Consider the following 19,298-nt stretch of genomic DNA (forward strand, 5'->3'; position numbering starts at 1 on the left):
ACACAGTACATAGCAAGGACATCATGAAACACAAGATCTCAGAGGCACCAAATGAAACAAGGCAGCAGTTTAAACTGAACAGAAGAAAGCACCTTTGCACACCATACAAAATTAACCTGCAGAACTCATACCCATGGGATATTCACAAAGCAGCTTTCTGCCCTGAATGTACCTAGCAAGAATTATTAAACACAAATTCCAAGTTAAGAAATCCTTAAGCCAAAGACCAGTAGAAGCTGAGAAGAAATTATCTATATTTGCCCCATTCTCATGCTCTTTCTCTAAGCCTTTACTAATGGTAGCCAGAAACAGAACATCAGCTGAGATGGACTTTTGCTCTGACACCAGTGAAGCTGCTTTTATATTCCTATTTCACACCTTGGATCAAGCTTCAGTGTACACTGTGAAACCTAAGTTTACATTTTGGATTTCACAAAGAGGGGGGATTTGGGTGGGAGACTAGGAGCAGAGAGAAAAGGCAAAGGAACTGGGCAGTGGCACGGGAGCCCGGTTAAAGAGCCTCAGTGACCAGTGGGACAAACTACACAGGAAAACGAGCTTGTGCCAAGGAGAGTAAGAGGTTCAGGCAGAAGTATCAAGTATGTGAGAAAGAAGCCACAGACAAGTCTGGAAAAGTAAATAAAATTCCTCTGACATAGCAAATATCTGCAAAACTCCTCACCTGTACCTTCTACCCTCTCAACCACAGATCCACAAGGGTAACAACTTGCTCCTAAATTATGTAATTGTGCACATGCAGATGGCAGAGGTCTGTGCCACTAATCTAAAGGTTGCAGCCTTGCTGAAGGCTCTTCTGTCTGTCATTTCACAGTACATGATAAAGTTAAGGAAGCAAGAATCATGTAATTACAGCACCCATGCATGGTCCCCTCTGATAAACTCAGTTGAACTCAGCCAAAAACTGTTACAGCAGTAGAGTCTTAGAGACAATTACACTCCCAAAGTTTCACTCAGACAGCTAGGTAGGTGCCTTGACTAAGTGAGTCATGCTTCAGATTTCCACCCTAGACATCAGAGAAGAGATACCACAGGAGGCTCTTACCAACATCCCAGCAAGAGGAAAAGCATCAGTCAGAGCTTCAGCCTTCTAACATATAAGGTCAACCAACCACTTAACTCTGCAGGAAGCTGGGCTTTGTTAGAGCTGATGCTCTGTGGGTTACAAACTTAAAATGCTGTATACAGTTACCCACAAGCAGAGCTTTTGTGGAATCATATTATCACACACTTTTTTTTTCCCCTTCATATTTACATCATGAAGGGGGTTAAATTACATTATGGAGGCACCCTAACACTGCTCCTTCCCAACTTTGGAGGTCCTGACTTTGAAATATAAATCTTGATGTCGTTTTCTTTGTGCATGCACATGAAAGCCCCAGCCACTCAAAGCAGATACATCTGGGACAAAAGACAGCAGGAGATTACAACAACACATTGTGACAATTTATATAAGACACAAAGAACAAGGTATTGCACCACACTGATACCACAGAAGCAATTTCAGAGGGAATGCAGTGTAATTCAGCATCTGTGCTGGAATCTTGCCAAGAGGTTGCAAGCCAGCTTTTTGGTCATGAAGCTGAAGTGAATTTTTTCATACTGGGCAAAATAACAAAACTTTAATGTCTCACTCAGAATAGAATATCTTTTACTACCCAGAGCCTGTAATCAGGGAGATGATGTTGGTTAGGAACTGTATTAGATGGTATAGTACCTCCTTACCAAATCAATGACTGCACACCTGAAAGAAAGGTCGAGCAAGCCCTGACCACGTGCTAAGCCCACTTAGCTTAAAAGTATTTGGAGACACCATAGTCTGAGGTCACACAGCTGCAGGCCATGCTGCAATTTAAAATGCAGTTGCCAAATCTAACTCAGCCTTCATGCACTGAAAGAACCAACTTTCTGTCTGGACATTCAAGAAGCTGTATGAAGGGTATTTTCCAGCTGCTATGTATAAGCTTTTGCTTGAAAGTGCTCCCACTTACTTTATTAAACCTAGCAAAAGGGTAGTCCTTTCCTTCCTCTGCTGCTCTCCTCCAGTGGTAGAACATCGCTCCATCTTTTCTCGCTGGGTTGGTGAAAGGCATCCACTTCCAAGGCCGGACTTTCTTGGACCCCAGTTTTGCTTTGACTGTTCGATAACCCTGAGTTGTGTCACTTGGCAGCAGTGGAGGTGCATCCCTGTGGTGGAGAAAAGCACCGGCTGACAAGAAGCAAGCAGCAGCCCAGGACAAACCCTAAGAGTTTTCAGACTCAGGGTGGGATCTGCCACCACAACGTCTAGGGTGTGAAAACCGGAGTTTAAGCTTTACTCCAGGTTTTGCACTTCCCAGACTGCAATGCTTCCCACATCAGAGAACAGAATACACAGCACGGATAGGTTTGAACAGAACCATCTGGAAAGCAAACCATGCAAGAGACTTCTGGGGCAAGGGCACAATCCATAACAAGCTAAATACAGGCTGCAGCAGAACTCTTTTTGCAGAAATAAAAGCAGGTGCTATTCCCAGCTGCGGATAAAAAAGAATTAGATACAGAAAGGCAAGAACACTACCTTGTCTGTACTAGACTGTTGTGCCCATACCTAATTCATCTCCTACACAGAACAAACCACTCAAATTTAGAAGAGAGAAGACAGACACTGTCCATGACTGTCTGAGAGCACAAGCATGGGCCAAACACAAAGGGGAATCGATCTGGAAAGCGAGACTGCCCATGGTTTCAAGCGGATGCTGCCCTGCCTCCGATCATAAGCTCTTACTTTTTGTCAGAATAGAGGAGTGCATAAACTTCTCGGTGCATTCCTTCCGGCCTCTTAAACGTCAATGTCTCTGAAGATTTCTTGGATTTTTTCTGAAACAAAAGAATTGCATTTTAGATTCAGAAGTAGCAATCCCTGGGGAAACATTAAACTACGTAATATGGTTCCCTGTGATAGTTTTCACTTTTATCTGGTTTTAGACACCTTGAATTTCTCCAGGAAAGTGCCTGCTCCTGGTGGAAGACACTGACAGACAAAACGTGCCCACTTTCAGTGATAGCACTCACCAGTACTCAGACACTTGCTGTTGCTGATAACATGCACTTAAATTTCAAGTTGAACATCTGGCAATAGTTTTCAGGGGCTGGTGCACTAAGCTTTTTTTTTTTTACTAGGTAAGAACTGTCCTCCTGCGAAGACATTAATGCATTTTAGTAAGTGATTCTGTTCCTTTTAGAGAATAAGAAATGTCTTCACACCCTCTTAGTTTTTGTCACTTTGTTCTGCAGCAACTTCACTTTTTACCAGTTGTGACCAAGCCTTTGTTGTAGCCCCATGTCAAAGCTACAGATATCACCTATAAAAGTAAACCCCTGTTCCCACCTCTGCTCTCCCATTTATACAGGGAAGATTTATTTGATGTAGTTTCTTCATACTAGGGATTCAGTGCAAGCAACTCAATCTGGCCCCTGAAGCCCTGTCAGAACTGATGGTTTCTAAGACACATTCCATCTCATATCACATGTACAAGTTTATAAAGCAATCAGCTTTGGATTCGGGTAGATACTGTAACAGCCACATTAACAAGGTACACTTTATTTAAGTGGGCCAAGTTTACCGAGTAGACCAAATGCTCTGCGCTAACTGTACCATCTTTATAACTACTAGCCTGGCACTACTTTTACGTACTTGTTTACAATATCGCTACCAACTTTTAAATGAGAATATTTTGAAATAGTAAAACTAACACTGTATCATAAATCGTATTAAATCCATAGTCACCTTTATCAAGCAAATTCAAAATCCCATTTAAAAAAAAAAAAATCTATCAGCGCTGACTACAACTGCTTTCCATAAAACTTCATGACAGACATTCATTGTATTAGCACCTTTCTACTCCTAATCAAACACCTTTCTCCCAGAGTGTCCATCACTTTGCCCAGGAGCGATGTAAGGCCAGAGGCAGTTACCTGCGGGTCTTCACACACCCTGTTTGAACACAGGCTTCTGGAATTCCCTCAACGTTCCCAGATTTATTAAAAGTTAATATCAGCAGGTCAGAGATCAGCTCAGCCAGCTCTTTTAGGAGTTGAGAACAAATTACTTGGTCCTACTGATTTAAATGTTTTTATGCCTAGTAATTTTTATTTTAACATCCTCAGTCACTAATGGACTGGAAAGTACTTCACAGTTCTCTTGTGATTTAAAGACATCAATCTGTTTCTTTTCTACTTGAGAACAGATCTATTTCCTGAGCAAGTGCTGCACTGTTACTAGCAATTTTGCTCTTTCTATGCCATAATGGCTTATACCTTTGGCTTGATTTAGTTTCTGTACTTTGTAGAAATTCAGAATGTTTCACTCACGGCCACAGCTGCCCTCCTGCACTCCTCCCCAAATCCCTCCCTGCACCTCCCCTTCTTCTCTCTTTCCACTAGACAGGTAAATCTGAGGAGAATCCCATCTTATTCTCTGCTTCAAAGGAGAGGCTGACAGCCACCAGTTCTCCTTCAGCTCTCTGCTGACAGACAAATGCATCTAAATCAAAGAACCCGCAACCCTGAACAGTCAGTGGCACAACGCTGCAGGCTGAATCCAGCCAATGAGCCGCTCACTGAACACACTATTCACCAAAACAGCTGAAAAATGGCCATTTTAACATTTCAACCTCTGAATTACTGAAACTCATTAGTTTTCCATTACACCAGTTATACCGTGTGTCCTGTTCCCAGCAAGGCAGTCATGAAACCACTGCACTTCTCTTCAGCGACAAACATTTCAGCGGAGGCAAGCAAAGACACTCAGGAAGCACTTTCAGGGATGGGGTAGTCGTGTGTGTTTGCTTTGTTGGTTTTTTCCAAACAAATACACAGGGTTTACTTCAAATTAGACTATCTGTACCAGAGAGCTCCTGGGGACTTCATCTCCCCTGCCTCATTTCCAAGCACCTCCATGTCTCATAACTAGTTGTGACCTGACCTTCCCCACACCTTGCAAAGCACGGGACAGCCAAGACCTTGCCTGAATTTAAAATACAGAAGCCAACAACATACAGTAGCATGTTACCACACAGAATGCAGCACATGATGGCATACATCCTTAACAGAGCTTACTAACTTGCCCATGCTCCCACAGGCAAGGCATCCCAGTTCTCCCAAACCCTAGCCACAGACCATCCCCACATGGGGACTAATCCCATGGTTTGAAGACATCTACCATTCAATCAGGTCAGACAATGATTTTTGTCTTCTAACACAGGACTGTGTTATATTATTTCCATCTGCTTTGTGGGCTAGATGGTAAACACACTTCACGCTCCACAAAATGGGAATTTTAGAGATGGCTGAAAATGTCCCTGGGCCAGGCCCAGCTCACCAGACCACCACTTACACAGCTCCAGCTTAAATACTGCCCCAAACACCACAGCACCATCCACATACAGTCCCAAACGCACAGGAACCCAGTGTTTTCCCAAAAAGCGGGTTCCTTCAGCTGGTGTGCTAAACACCAAACTGCACATGGAGAGGAGGTATTTTATTCACTTCGTTTTTGTGCAAAGATCAGTGCTGTGTGGTAACTCCATAAAGCCAGCACCCTGCTCCGAGAAACTACAAGGCATTTATACAGTTAAATGTGCCAGTCACAGATAATATTCACACCCCTCAGCTAATAATTAATTTCTTTCTCATTTCAACTTAAAGGTACAGGTCCCTTTAAACTGGGGGGGGGGAGGCTGTGTGTCCTGGCCTATGGGTGTGATTTTTAGTATTATTAGGATAGTTTACCTAAAGGACACTTAGTTTTACTTCTTTATTAACATCCCAATTAGTTGTCCTCTTTGACTATACATTTTATCACCTAGTTCTCAGCATCTTCTGAGGCAGGATGTTCCGTTCTATTAGCCTCTCAGTTCTTCAAGGATATAGTTGTAAACAAACGCTTCCCTCTCAACTCTCTTCTCTGACCACCAAATTCTGTTTTGCCAGGCTCACGTGGTTCACTGTTATTACTCAGAAGAAAATTCTAATTTCTTCAAGATATCACCAGGAGCAGGGCCCTCCAGGCATATCCAGACCCTCCTAGGAAGCCCGAAATAAACGAGCTATGGTAGGAACATGCTTTAATCCATCTTTTTCCCAGAATTCACCCCAGACACAACACGCAAGGTCAGTCAGCGCCTCGAAAACAAGTAGCTGCCCCTCAGGGCGTCGCAGTTCACCTTATCCGAGTTGATGATATCCTTTTTGTTGATGGTACCCGTGTTCTCCGACTCCACGCCGCCCAGCTCCAGGATGTCCCGCACGTCCGCGCCCGTCGCCATCTCTCCACCTGCTCGCCGGCCTCTCCCGCCGCCGCCGCCCCGTCCGTCCCCTCCAGCGCTGGGGGAAAACGCGGGGCCGGGGTTAACGGGCACCTCCCGTCGGGGCTAGCCCATGCACACGCATGCGTGCGTACATGCACACATACATACATACATACATACATGCGTGCGTGTATCCATACATACGCGGATGTATGTACCACACCACCCCCCGCAGCCCGCCCGTCCCCTCAGGCCCTACAACGGGCCCTTGTACCCGGCCGGTCCCGGCGGCCGCACACGCCGCGCTGCGGTCCCACACGGCCACGGGAGGCCGGGCGGGAGAAGGCGGCGCTGCCGCCGTGAAGACACGGCAGCCCCCAACCCACTCACGCAACCCGCCGACCCACCCGCGCCGGCTCCACAGCCACCGGGACGGTGCGACCACCACAGCGGCCCGGGCAGCGCCACTTCCGCTCCCGCCGAGAGGCGCCCGGAAGCGCCCGGAGCCATTTGGGGAACGCACTACCGGGGGTTGGGGCAGGAGGGGAATGGAGATGGCGAGGATAGAAATGGCGGATTTGCGCCCCGCTCCTGGCAGGTCGCGGCCGCCCTGGGCCTGGCGCCGCCGCCGCCTAGTCCTCCTCCTCCTTCCCTGCAGCCCAGCGGCCGCGCTCGGATCCGCCCAGGTCCGACGTACCTCCTTCCCGCTCCGGGCGGGGAGCTGGCTGCAGGCGGGGCTCGCTCCTGCGCCGGGAGGTGGCAGCACAGCCGTGCTGGGCCCGGGCTCGGTGGGTGTCTCCGAGCCCGGCCCGGGCACTCCCCACCCCAGCCTGGGCCGCGGCTGCCCCGTGTCCGGGAGCAGGGGGCTGCGGGATGCGCGGGGCCTCCCAGGGTGTTCCCACCACCCCACCCCCCCAGGTGCCCGAAGCGATAAGCTGAGGGTGCCCGTCCCCTCGGGGCCGCGGCAGTGGGTCGCTGGGCTCTGCCTCAGCAGGGAACACGGGGGCTGTGGGGCCGCCCCCCACCCCACCACTGCCCAGTGCAGTGGCAGAGGGCAGCTCAGCGGCAGTGCCCTTGCTCTCCTCAGGGTCTCAGTGCTGACCCCGGCTCCCCGCAGAGCTCATACCAAGGTTGCCGATCTCCTTGCTGGGTGCCAGGGTGCTTGCTGACAGTTGTTGCACCCTCCTGCTCTCCAGGCGAGCAGCGAGCCAGCCATGCCAGGTGGCTGCCTGCCAGGTGGGTGCTGCACTACATGGCACATTTGGGCTGCCTGGCCTGGCTTCATTTTACAAAGCATTCACTCCTCGCCTTCATGCTTGGCAAGGAAACCTTCCCAAAGCGCTCCAGGGCCACAGTGCTTACCTGAGGCCACAGGCAGCCAGGAGTGAAAGTTTTATTAATAGGACTGTCCCGTCCTCTTCCCTGTGGAAGTAAAGAGGGAGGAGGAATGGGGAAGGGGGAGGAAACCGCAGCATAGGGCCTCGAGGCACTTTGAGAAAATAACCTTCCCGCTGCATTGAGGCAGGAGCAAGGCTGCCTGGTGGAGGTTTGCCCAAAGCAGGTGGTTTCAGCATGGGGCACAGAGATCCACAGCAATCTTCCAGCCACCTCAGATAGCCCAGGAGAGGAGGTGCCACTGAGGGGTTCTTATCTGCACAGCTGCCCTAAGATGAGCTGAACCCTGCTGTACTGGGTGACTTGGACATGCAGCCCCTCAGTGCCAGACAGGCTGTGCTGGAGTTGCTGCCATTCCCATTCCGCTTGCAATCTCTTCCCATGGGAACTGGTGCATCACCTCTACATCAGGGCCCAGCCTGCGCTGGTGTGCCCCAGCAGGAGCTGGGAATCATTTAACCCCTTTTCTGTCCCCTCCCATGCTGCCAGTGGTGGCTTCTAGCATCCTGGCCCTTCCTCCCACAAGCACAAGGCCAGTCACCGGGTTTCTCCTGTCCTTGCTGTTTGCTCTCAGATCTGCCATGTCCACCCAAGCTCTCTCCCTATCAGCAGATGTGGTCATTCCTTATCATTTCTAGCATCTTTCCTTACTTTTTTGCTACAGCGGCCTGGAGGGGGTGTCCATGCTCCCCCAGGGTGTGTCTGCAGAGGGAGACAGGGCTTTGCCAGCACGGCCTTCCTCTGCCTCTGCTAACACTCACCCCTGTTCTGCCTGCCTGGCAAGCCTGGCACTGCTGCTCTAGGGAGAGCTTTGTAAGACCAGAGAAATAGGATCTCTCTCTTTGCCCCTTCTTTACAGGTCGTTCACTGTCTGTTCACATTGTTAAACAACACTTATCAAAAACACAACCGGTCCTGACATAAAATCCAGGCACAGGTGGCCATTTTGCATCCTTGGGTTTTGATTATATCCCCCACTTTTAGGTCTGACCTGCTCAAGCCCAGTTTCCAGCCCTGTCCCAGTGGACCCAGCCCAAGCTCAGCCCCAGTACACAGTGATCAACTCACACTTCTTCAACAAACTAAGCCCACAGCACGTTTTAAGCTCATCTCCCCAGGGCAGCACCATTTTAACCTCATGAAAGGTGGAGATCGTGGGCAACTGGGTTGCATTGTTCACAGCCCACCTCCCCCACACCTCTGTGAGTGTGGGCGTCACTGCCGGGCTGTGTCCCACCAGCAGCTGTATAGACCTGCAAGTGAAACACATTAGCTGGGTCTTTTGCTAACCTGATCAGCAGTGCAGCAATTAACACTGCCTTGAAAAGGACCCAGAGATGTTGTTTCTGGGCAGCAGCCACCGCATCCCAGAGCTTGCACAGCCTTCAAAGAGCAAAGCTGGATACCTTGGTGAACCCTCACACCCTGGTGCTGTCCATGAGAGTCCTGTATGGGGAAACATGCCCAGGCCTGTCACCTCCTTGGAGCACTGGGGTCCTGCCTTGCCAGGGCACAGGAACAACTCAGGGAATGCAGCAGGTTAGGGAAAGTCAGCAACAGCAGGGAGCCCAGTGGTCCTGTGCCCTAGGGCTTTGGCAGGGGGACACCAAGAGCCAGCGTCGCTGTCCTGTCACTGCAACCCCATCTCCTGCCATCCTGTGGGCACAGGGTGCCAACCCTGGGAGACCTCACTGCCACCCAGCAGCTGGGGGAGGGGTGCCCCCCCACATTTAGCCCTGGCAGGAGGGCAACACTGGCCCCCTCCCAGCCAGCCGCCTGCCCACTCCAGGGTCCTGGGGGTAGGATGCTCCTCATGCCCTTCACCTGTGCCCCGGCTGCCAGGCATAGCTGTAGGTGGCCCCAGGCCAGAGGTGTGCGTGCCTCCAGCCTGGGGCTCAAGGTGTGTGTGTCTCCCAGCCTGGCACCAGCGGAGGAGGACAAGTGCAAACACTGCGGCCAGTGGGGTGGGAGAGGTTATCTGGGGCCCAGCAGTGGAAAAACTCTTGGTGTGTGACTAAGGCACGATAGTGCCAGGTGTGGGTCCAGGCAGGGTGAGCGAGCCAGGGAGTTATCGTTTCCCCGTGGGTTCAGGTGCCTGAAGCCAAATGTTTCCTAAGGGTGCGGTGACAGCCACAGCCCCGTTATCACGGCGCCTGGCCCACCCCGAGTGGCGGGAACGTGGGGACAGGCTGCTGAACCTTCCCCCTGTGACAGGGATGGGACACTTCCCACTGCCCCACTGGGAGGAGGGGCACCAGCCCTGGGAGCATCCTTCCACAGGGACACCCCATCCCTGGGGACCCAAGCTCCCACCTTGCATTTTGGTGAGGAAAGGTGACAGCCCCTCCAAGCAGCCCCAAATCATCTCTCCCACCCCCAAGCAGCCAGGACACATCCCACCTCCAGCACCCACATCCCCTCCCCAGCTCCTCGCTCTCTTCATGGACTGCAGCAACCCCAGGGTCAAGCCCTGGGCAAGGAGCCCTCCCAGACCTGCAACCCCACTTCTCCCCATGGCCTTGCATCTCCGGGCCAGCTCTGTGGCTGCAGCACAGGGTAACCCCACAAGCTGGGTCACCCCTGGAGCAGAGAACCCTCAGGGCCCCACTCTTGCTGGCAGAGGTGCCAGGCCATGCTGTGGCCATGACTCACCCCTCTACAGGAAGGTGTTTCTCTACGCCTTGCTCCTTCCTTTCCCTGCTTGCCTCCCCGCTGTGCCAGTTTGTCTGCACCCCAAAGCCATGGGACCGAGCTTTAAGGTTTGCAGGGGGGCTCAGGGACCTCTGCATCACCCACCACCACAGCTCACAGGGCGGCCTTTTTGCCATGAGGTGACCAAGGCAGAAAATGAAGGCCAGGCTGGCAGGAGGAGATACGTCCCAAGGCAGGGCCTGCATGGCCCAGGTGTGGGCACAGTGGTGTGGGCACCACACATTACCCTACCAGACAACTTTCGCTCTGCACCATCTCTGCAGCAGCTCAGCGTGTGATCCAGGACACCGACACCTGCCCCAGGCTGGGACAGCCACAGACCCGGGGGTTGTACATGTGTAAATCAGCCCTTCAGGAGCCAGCCTGGCTTCTCAGAGCATTCCCTTCTCCTCCAGCACAGGACACACTGTTAGTGCCACATCTCCTGCAAAAAAGGGTCCTCCCCCAGTTGACTGGCATATTTTGGGTCTCCACGTGCCCCTGCCAGGCTGGGGCAAAGCACTTTCCAGCTGACCACAGGTGCACGAACCACAGGCAAGGATTGTGCCCCAACCTTGCCTTCCTCAGCACTGCCGAGGGTGTTTTCTTGCTGTCCTCATTGCTTTGCAGGGCAGGTTTTGCTGGGGATGGGACTGAGCTCCCTCTTCCAACGGAGTGTACACCTTGGCCCAGGCAATTGGAAGAGGGTGGTTTTCATTAACAACACATTAACTGTAATAGCCACTTCCACCACAGCCACTCCTTGCCCAGGCAGGGTTCACAGCAATGCTGGTCCCTGCAACTGCCGTGCCTGTCGTGTGCCCAAAGGAGAGCCTTGCCCCAGGCTCAGGGGAGTGATCCTGGAACAGCTCTGCCTGGAGGAGCTGAAGCGCCTTCCCTGCTCTCGCCTCCATGTAAGGCAACAGCAGCAGAGCTGGGCCTCATTCCCGCCCCAGCACAGCAATGATGAAAGGCAAGGAAGAACTGGTTTGCGCTCTGATCTCAGAGCTGAACCTCAAAACAGCCGTGGACTGTCACTCTGGCTCCCAGGATGCTTAGGGAGGACAGGACAGCAAAGCCAGCCTTTCCAGTGGGACAGGATGGTTGGAGAAATTCATCGTTCCCCTGGAAATAAAAATAATAATCATAATAAAAACACAAAGCCAGAGATTACTTATACACACACAAACATGCAGGCACGCACTCTCTCCCCATCTGGCTTTGCCAGCCTGACTCATCGCTAATTCAAACAGCCCACACCTTTCCCTCTCCCTCCATGTGACATTGTGAACAAGACTCTGGAGAAGAGGCAGCAGTTTTGATCCGACCACCCTGCCAGCATCAGCCCCTTGGGTACTAGGGGTCCTGGGAGACACCCCTGGTACCCCATCACAGGTCACTTGTGTCCCAGCACACTCACCCCCATGCAGGAAACTCTCAGAAAGTAGGGCAAGCAGAGGGTGGAGGCAGCTGTGGAAAGGACAAGTGATCAAGCCTAGTGGATCTGTGACACCTGTGGATGCAGTCCCACAGTCCCAGGCCTGCAGGCAGAACACAAAGTCCCATGCTGCTGCCACCCTGCCTGGAGACACTCACAGACACTCAGCCTGACCCCAAAACACTAGCCACCCCACAGGGAGGCATCAGTCCTGCTCTACCATTCCCATCTCTTTTTAGCTCAGCTTTCCACAGCTGCAAGCAGAGAACAGGGAAGGAACGGGATCAGCCCTGCCCAGCCCATGCTGGCAGCACAGCTACATCCCATTTCCTCTTGCAGGGTGAGGAGCCCCAGGGCATCCCCCAGCCCTGGCCAGCCACCCAGGTCTGTGGTAGTAAGCACAGCAGGAGGTAGCCGCCACCACCACCCTGGGCCAGGACACCACTCAGCCTTTACAGAGTGCTCCCTGCACTGCCAGCACGGTGTCAGGTCTGGACAAGCCCCAACCTTCAGAGGGATGCGTGCATCACGGGTAATCAGCCGTGGGAGGGAGGGATGGAGCCAGACCTGCTTGCTGAGCTCTGGGACCTGCCAGCATGCTTGTGCTGAGTCACCACCTATTAACGCAGGGAAACCTCAGCACCTGAACCCCGCCAAGCTGCCAGGCCACCCCCAGGAGGATAGCTGGGACATCACATGGGGCCAGGCAGCTGCCACTGACCTCCTGGTTGTGACCACAAGGCCAGTGCTGTAGAGCTCCTGCTGCAGGGGACAGTGGGACAGGACTGCTCAGGAAGACGACGGGACCAGCAAGGCTCCCGGTACAGTTTCGGCTGCCATTCCCTTCAGCAGTGACTCACCACAGGACCAGTCACGCCATCCCAGTGCCGCAATTGCCCCATCTGCAGATTAGGGAAACTGAGGCACGGGGAAGTGGGGTGACTCAAGAGCTGTTGCACAGGAGATGCTGCTCAGATGCCGAGGCTTGGGCGTTCCCCATCGATCCTCCACAGCTAACTTAAGCAGAAATGAACATCGATATAAATATTTACTGACAAGCAAGCCCAGCCTCACCCTCTCCTCTTAGAAGAAAGCTTTAAAGTAAACTCTCCTGGCTCTTTCATGTTTACATCTTGTTTATTTATTATACAGCAGATCACAATATTTCAACAGTTTGCATATAAAGAAAAGTAACATTTCAGAGTGCAAGAGACCTAACGTGCCCAAGCAGAGAAATGTTAATTAACAATATACACAGACAGGAACAGTGCACTTCCCAAAGCCGAGACTCATCTGTGTTCCCAGCTGGAAGAAAAAATATATTAAAAAACAGAAACATTATATATTACTGCTTTGTTTAATTTACAACTTGCTTTGCAGAAGCTGCACATAAAAAGACTCATTTTCTTTGGAGTTTTTTTTTTTCCCTCTACGAAAGTTTCAAGTATAGCAGAGACCTGGGCATTCATAGCTGGACTCACTGTCCTTTACGCACTAAACTTCAAGCAGCAGGGGGAAGGCAGCTGCAGCAGTACCTGGTGTCATCCCAAGGGGAAGAACAAGATGAATGAAAGCAGACGAGAGCCAGGAGAGCCATTTTAGGCTCCCAAACAGAAAACTGTGGGAATGGCCAGGACCAGACTGCCCGGCAGGGTCCGAAGCTGGCGACAGGAGCGTCCCCGCTCCCTGCGCAAGATGGTGCTGAGCTGCCAACCCCTGCAAACCTTTATAGCCATGAACCACAGTCAGGTCCCACCCTCACCCTGTCCAGCCTGGGCTTTTGGGTCCGGACATTTGTTCTGATGGCCACAACCGAGAACACCAGCAACCCACTTCCCAGCGCCATGACCCACACACCCAGCAGGCATGGGTCTCCAGCCAAAACCTGGCCGAAGTCAGCCACCACTGTCCCTGGAGCCATGGGGGTGCCAAGATCAGAGGGGGAAGAAGGTTTTTAAGCTGATGCCAAATACAAGCCAGGAGCTCTGGGGACAGATACCTGCTGCACAAGCCCCAAACCCCGCCACCAGGTGCCTGGCTGGGGGTGACCCTCCAGGCATGGGGAGCAGAGTGGTGGTGCCTAGGTAGGGGCTGAAGACACTTCTTGCAGCTTTGCTCCCCATCTACACCCCCAAAGCAGCCCTTCCCTGCCACTCAGCTGGGCCCAGCTCTCACAGCAGGGGCAGGAGGAGAAAACTAGTTATCAACTACAAGCGGAGAGGGCTGGGCGGCCAGGCTGCTCCCCAGTGCCGTCCCCAGCCTGACACTATTTACACCATGAGCTGGCTCTGGCGACACCGAGTCCGGCCACAGCCCGCCGCTCACATGTGCCGCTTCATGTGGAGAGCAAGGTGGTCAGAACGGGAGAAAGCCCGCTCACAGAGGTGGCACTGGAAGGGCCGGTGCCCTGTGTGCTTGCGGTAGTGGCGGGTCAGCTCATCGGAGCGGGCAAATTTCCAGCCACAGCCTTCCCAGGTGCAGTGGTAGGGCTTCTCACCTGTAGAGGAGAGGGGGTGTCAGTGGGCTTGGAAGTCCCTGTCCTCCCTATGCCTTCACCCCGGTGCTCCCCTGCCCAGCACCTCCTTTCCAGGAGGGATCCCTGCCCACCATCCTTTCGAGAGGGGAGCCCTGCTGTGTACTTGTCCCCTACGCACCTCTGCCTGACCCACCTGTCCGTTTGTCCCCTGTCTTCCTGCCCTTCCCCATGTTCTCGGCAGTCCCATGTGCCCTGCGTGGGGCTCATCCTCTGGGCGCCCCTGCCCCACTTCAAACTGTGGATGCTCCCCTTCCTGTCTCTGCTGGGGGGCACAACATGCACCCTGTCCCAGCTCTGCCGGGGGGGTCTCGCCATACACTCCCAGCCTGTCTCCCCCCTCCGTTTGCCCCCAAGCCCAACAGAGGGGCTCCTCCACCTGCCCCCCAGGCCCTGCCCCTTCAGGCACCCGAGGCCAGGTCGGGGTGTCGCACAGGTGGTCTCACTGTGTGCCTTGGTCCCTGCGTGCCTCATGCCTGGCGCCACCACAGAGTCTTTCTGAGCACTCCCGAGGGAATTCCCACTTGCACCCTGCCCCACGCAGGATCCTTCCCGTGGAGCCCTGTGCCGGCTGCGGGGCCTCTCTGGATGTCCCCACCCGGCCCCAGCAAGGGGGCCGTCCCCGTAGGGGGAGTCTTCTCCACACACCCCTCCACATCTCCGGGAACCACGCCGAAGCAGGCACGCGGGTCTCACCTTGTACCCCGGTCCCTCCACCCAGAACGCCTTTGCGCATCCCCCCCACGCGTGGCCGCCCTCCCTCGGCGTTCCCTTACCCGTGTGGGTCCGCATGTGGGCCTTGAGGTGGGAGCTCTTGGTGTACGTCTTGCCGCAGCCCGGGTATTCACAGTTGTGCGTGGCCGTCCGCTTGCGTGCCCACGAGCGGCGGCCGCGCTTGGGCTTGCAGTCCTCGGGAGGGGCCCCGGCCGGGAAGTACTCCAGCACCGGAGAGTTGGGTGGCGTGACCAGCAGCCCCGGCAGCCCCGCCGGGCCCGGCCCCGGCCCCTTCAGGGGCTCCCTAAAAACACTGAAGTGTCCATGAAACTGCGGCGGCGGCGGCTGGGGGGCGAAGTGGGGAGCGTAGCAGTGCGGGGCCACGGCATAGTGGGGCGGCAGGTCGGCCAGGAGGTGGGGGTCGGCGCCGGGCAGCGGCTCTTCGGGGGGCCCCAGGCGGCCGTGGGCGAAGCCCGGGTAGGCCAGCGGCGGCACCGGCACCGGTCCCGGCCCGGGACCCGGCGCCACGCGTGGCTTGTGCTCGCCGCCGCCTGACCCCAGGTACTCGGCGGCGGGAGGCAGCCCCAGCATGCAGGCGCGCTCCTCCGGCTGCTCCTTCTTGATGCGGGGCCCGAAGGGCTGCGCGGGGTCCAGGGGCAGCGGGCGGGCCAGGGCCGGGTGCAGGGGCGTGTGGTGATGGGGGTGGTGGGAGGGGGCGCCGCCGGGCACCCGCAGCTCCGTGTACTCCCTCCGTTGCAGGTCGCAGTGGCCGGGCAGGTCCGGGGTGAGCAGCTCGGCCACGTAGCTGTGGCCCTGGCCCTCGGGGTAAGGCGCGGGGAACTTGCCCGGCGTGGGGTAGGAGCCGTCGCTGTCGTAGGTGGTGCCGCAGCTCTCGGGGGTCTCGGGTAGAGGGTAGTTGGGGCCGGGCGGCCCCTGCCCGCCGCTGCTGGTGTGCGCCAGAATGAAATCCAAGTCCACGAACTTGCCCAAGTCGTCCTCCTCCCGCTTGACGGCGGCGGCGCCGTCCTGCTGCAGCATCCTCTGTGGGGAAGAAGGGCGTCAGTATCGGCGGCGGACGCCGCTCGGGCACCGCGGTCCGCGCCTCCCGCTCGGGGCGCCGGCGGCTCCCCCCAGCCCGTCCGGCGGGTCGGCACCGCTCCGGCTCCACCGCCCCCGGGGCGCCCTCCGACGGCGGGAGGGGGCCCGTACCCCACCAGCCGGGCTGAGCCCCACAACCCGAGACGCTCTGCCCCATACCCCCCCCCCTTGCCACCCCCTCCCCGGTGCCCCGGTGCTTACATGGAGCATATCGGCGGGCCGCTCCTCCAGCGGCAGCAAGTTGGCGAAAGTAGAGATGGAGGGCAGGGTGCTCTCGTCCACGGCCGCCGCCATGGCGGGCCGGGCGGGGACACCGGGGCCGGAGCGGGCTGGGGGTGCAGCGGAGCCCGGCACCGCTCCGCTCCCCGCGGCGGCGACAGCGCTGCTCCGGGCCGCCCCGCGCCCCTAAGCTGTTAACAGCATGGCTGCACTCCCATTGGCCCGGCCCGCATTGATATTCACCGCCGACGCCTTCCATTGGCTCCCCCATCGCCTGAGTCACGCCCCCTCTCCCGGGGCTGCCCCGGCGGGCGGGGGTCGGCGGCAGCCCCTACCCTGGCGGCGCTCCGTGGCGTGGCAGGGGTCCCCGCGCCCCACGGCGGGAAAAGGGGCAGGGGTGCCGCTGTGGATCGCAAAGCCCAGGGTCCCTCCTGCCCGTCCCCACGACGTGATTGGGGCATTGGTGCCCTGACGCCTTGCCCCACACCGCAAATGGGGAGAGCGGCTGTAAATCACAGAGTTGGGGATCCCCCGAGTGGGGCAGGGGCAATGGCTGCGTTGCGTGCCAGCGTGCGTGGACGCGAGCGGGAGCGTGTCAAGGAGGTTTAGTGTGGGGTTAGAGTTGAGAGCGCGCCGGCTGGTTAGCCGGACACAGCGCTCGCCACGGGGCATACCGAGTGCGTTAGCGAGCGGAGGTGCCGTCGCAACGAGTGCTTGTGTCAGCCGGGGATGGCTGAGCTGTGTTGCCCCCACACCACTCGCTTCATGTAACAGCTCCCATGAGGCCGCGTCCCGCCGCAGTGGTGCTGTCGGTGAGGCAATCAGTAGCCCAGAGTGCACCAGCTCCCATCTGGCCGCACGCAGGGTGCGTGTGCAAGCCGAGATAACTGCCCCGCAGACCCTGCCAGGGGGCCTGGCACCCTGCCTGCATCGCTTCATCTCGGCCCACAGCCCCTGCGGGACGTTTGTCTGCCCTGTCTGGGGACCAGTGCCGTGGTCAAGCTTCCAACCGCCCTACCGTGGGGGTCACGGGCCAGCTGGCTGACCCTGCCCACCTCATGGAGCTTCCAGGACAGTGCTGTCCACCTGAGGGCTTCCCACAGCGGGGGACATGAGGGGACAGGGATGTCCCACCTCACAGGAGACACCCAAGTACCTTGCTCCATGCCAGCAAGTCAGGACGTGGCATGGAGACCTGGGGTGCCGGGCAGGCCTCTCTGGGGGAACTCTACCACCTTGTCTGGCTCATAGTGAGACTTTCTCCGCTTGGACCCTGTCCAGCCAATACCAGGAATGGCCCTGCTACTGTTGAGCTTGTCAAGAAGCAATGGCCCTTATCTCCTGGAGCCTGTCTCCCTGCTTTCTGGGGCTTTCCATCCCCAGATACCTTTCTAAGAACTGGGGCTGCTGCCTTCACTATTCAGAAGCGAGGAGTCAATTTAAAAAAAAACAAATATAAACACCAAAGGTGAGGTGCGCGCACACACACGCACACGCTGCTTCTGGATCCAAAGTTACTCTACCAGTTGCTTTCATCACCATGCTTTAATTATAAGGGTGGAGCATTGCAATAAATTATTTCAGTAATCCAGTGGAACAACAACGATTCAAATCTTCCCCCTTTTACCAAGAATCCCTGCCCTGGTTTCCAGAGCACATGCTGGGTCGCTGCCTGGGCCCTGTGTGCCCGGCTGCCAGCAAGGAAGCAGGTTTATTAATGCCACCCAGCAGGTCAAAACGCATGGGCTGCAAAGTCCTTCCTCAGAAAAAGTCACCTCTGAAGTGGCAAAGAAGCATGTGGGTATCACTCAAAATCCCTTAGAGCCTGGCCCCCAGAGTAGCTTATTTAAGTCCCCGGTTAATCCCATTATTTGTTTCTTGGCCAAATAATAATTAGTAGTAAGGCAGATCCTGCCCCAAACTTTTATAGATAAGTGAGAGCAGATGCTACAGGAGACAAACACGAATTCCACTTGGTTTTCCCCTTTTCCAGGCAGGTTCATTTTTACAGGCAATGTTTCTTGCAAATGTGGGATATTCCCCAGGAAATTCTTATTACTGATGCTATGGTGGGAGGGCCAGCACGGAAGGGAGCAACACTGCGCCAGGCACCACACCAACACAAGCGCTGCCAGCCCTAACCACACAGGGAGACAGGGAAGGCAGCACGGGAGGGATTTGCCTGCTGTGAGGCACAGGGTGGGCACAGGAGGGTCCCCGCCACAGCCCTGCCGGCCCCCCAGCCACAGGAGCCTCCTCTGAGCCAAGAGGGAGGCGAGCGGGAGCAGCCGGTGCGTGCACAGCCCGCTGTTTACAGAAGCCCATTTAGGAAACGTGTATTATCTCCCGCGCCACTATGGCAGGCTGTAAAGTTGCTGGCATCCCAGGAGATCAAACAGCAGCCCAGCAGGAGAACAAACAGAGGGTGGGAAGGGCTGACTGCTCAGGCAATGGCCAAAAAGGAAAGGGTTAATGGTTATCCCAGCTATTGGCACATGTGGCAGCGGAGGAGCGTGCCATGCCCAGCGTGGTGTGCTGGAGATGGCTTCAGCAAGCCGAGAGCATCGGCAGCCCTGCCAACACTGCCACAGTGCTGCGGCACCCTCCCTATGGCACACAGCATGCGTTGGGGCAGACAGAGGAGTGATGCCCCACTGCACTGCCAGAGATGGCATCGGTGCCTGCGTTGTCCAGTGGGACCCCCAGTAGACTCAGGGGAGTCCCCTACACCATGAAACACTGAGGACTGAAAAACACCTGCACTGCATCCCCCACTGTGCTCTGTCAGATAGAACTGGGGGCCTGGAGTAAACCCTGGGACTTGCCTTCGGGCACCTCCATTGCTCCCTCATGAACAGGAACCGTGGAGCCCCTTCAACAGAGTTAATGGTGTCACAGCCCG

The 19,298-nt window shown here is 55.5% G+C and overlaps 2 protein-coding genes across 2 annotated transcripts in view; both read right to left on the minus strand.

Moving 5' to 3' along the window:
* DMAP1 (DNA methyltransferase 1 associated protein 1) overlaps positions 1-6,822 on the minus strand; it is a 32,539-nt gene extending 25,717 nt beyond the window's left edge. Inside the window, exons 1-4 of the mRNA XM_064455252.1 lie at positions 6,716-6,822; positions 6,225-6,384; positions 2,786-2,877; positions 2,010-2,205 (exon numbers count right to left, since the gene is read on the minus strand). Of these exons, the coding sequence (XP_064311322.1) occupies positions 2,010-2,205; positions 2,786-2,877; positions 6,225-6,326 (390 nt within the window). The 5' untranslated portion in view covers positions 6,327-6,384; positions 6,716-6,822. The remainder of the gene's footprint in view (positions 1-2,009; positions 2,206-2,785; positions 2,878-6,224; positions 6,385-6,715) is intronic.
* Positions 6,823-12,950: 6,128 nt separating this feature from the next.
* Positions 12,951-16,616, minus strand: LOC135313952 (Krueppel-like factor 2). Its single transcript, XM_064455258.1, has 3 exons — positions 16,379-16,616; positions 15,142-16,120; positions 12,951-14,329 (listed from the first exon to the last, which is right to left on the minus strand). Exons 1-3 carry the CDS (start codon positions 16,469-16,471, stop codon positions 14,154-14,156), a joined length of 1,248 nt encoding a protein of 415 aa, XP_064311328.1. The 5' UTR covers positions 16,472-16,616; the 3' UTR covers positions 12,951-14,153.
* Between the last annotated feature and the right edge of the window lie 2,682 nt (positions 16,617-19,298).

This window comes from Phalacrocorax carbo, chromosome 6 (genome assembly GCF_963921805.1).
Source record: "Phalacrocorax carbo chromosome 6, bPhaCar2.1, whole genome shotgun sequence".
NCBI lineage: Eukaryota > Metazoa > Chordata > Aves > Suliformes > Phalacrocoracidae > Phalacrocorax > Phalacrocorax carbo.

Excerpts from the sequence above, each read along its gene's own strand:
- LOC135313952 (XM_064455258.1), bottom strand. The coding sequence starts at position 16,471 with ATGGCGGCGGCCGTGGACGAGAGCACCCTGCCCTCCATCTCTACTTTC. Across the intron at positions 16,121-16,378 it reads GGCCCGCCGATATGCTCCAT|AGGATGCTGCAGCAGGACGG; the intron begins GTAAGCACCGGG and ends TCTTCCCCACAG. Across the intron at positions 14,330-15,141 it reads CCACATGCGGACCCACACGG|GTGAGAAGCCCTACCACTGC; the intron begins GTAAGGGAACGC and ends TCTCCTCTACAG.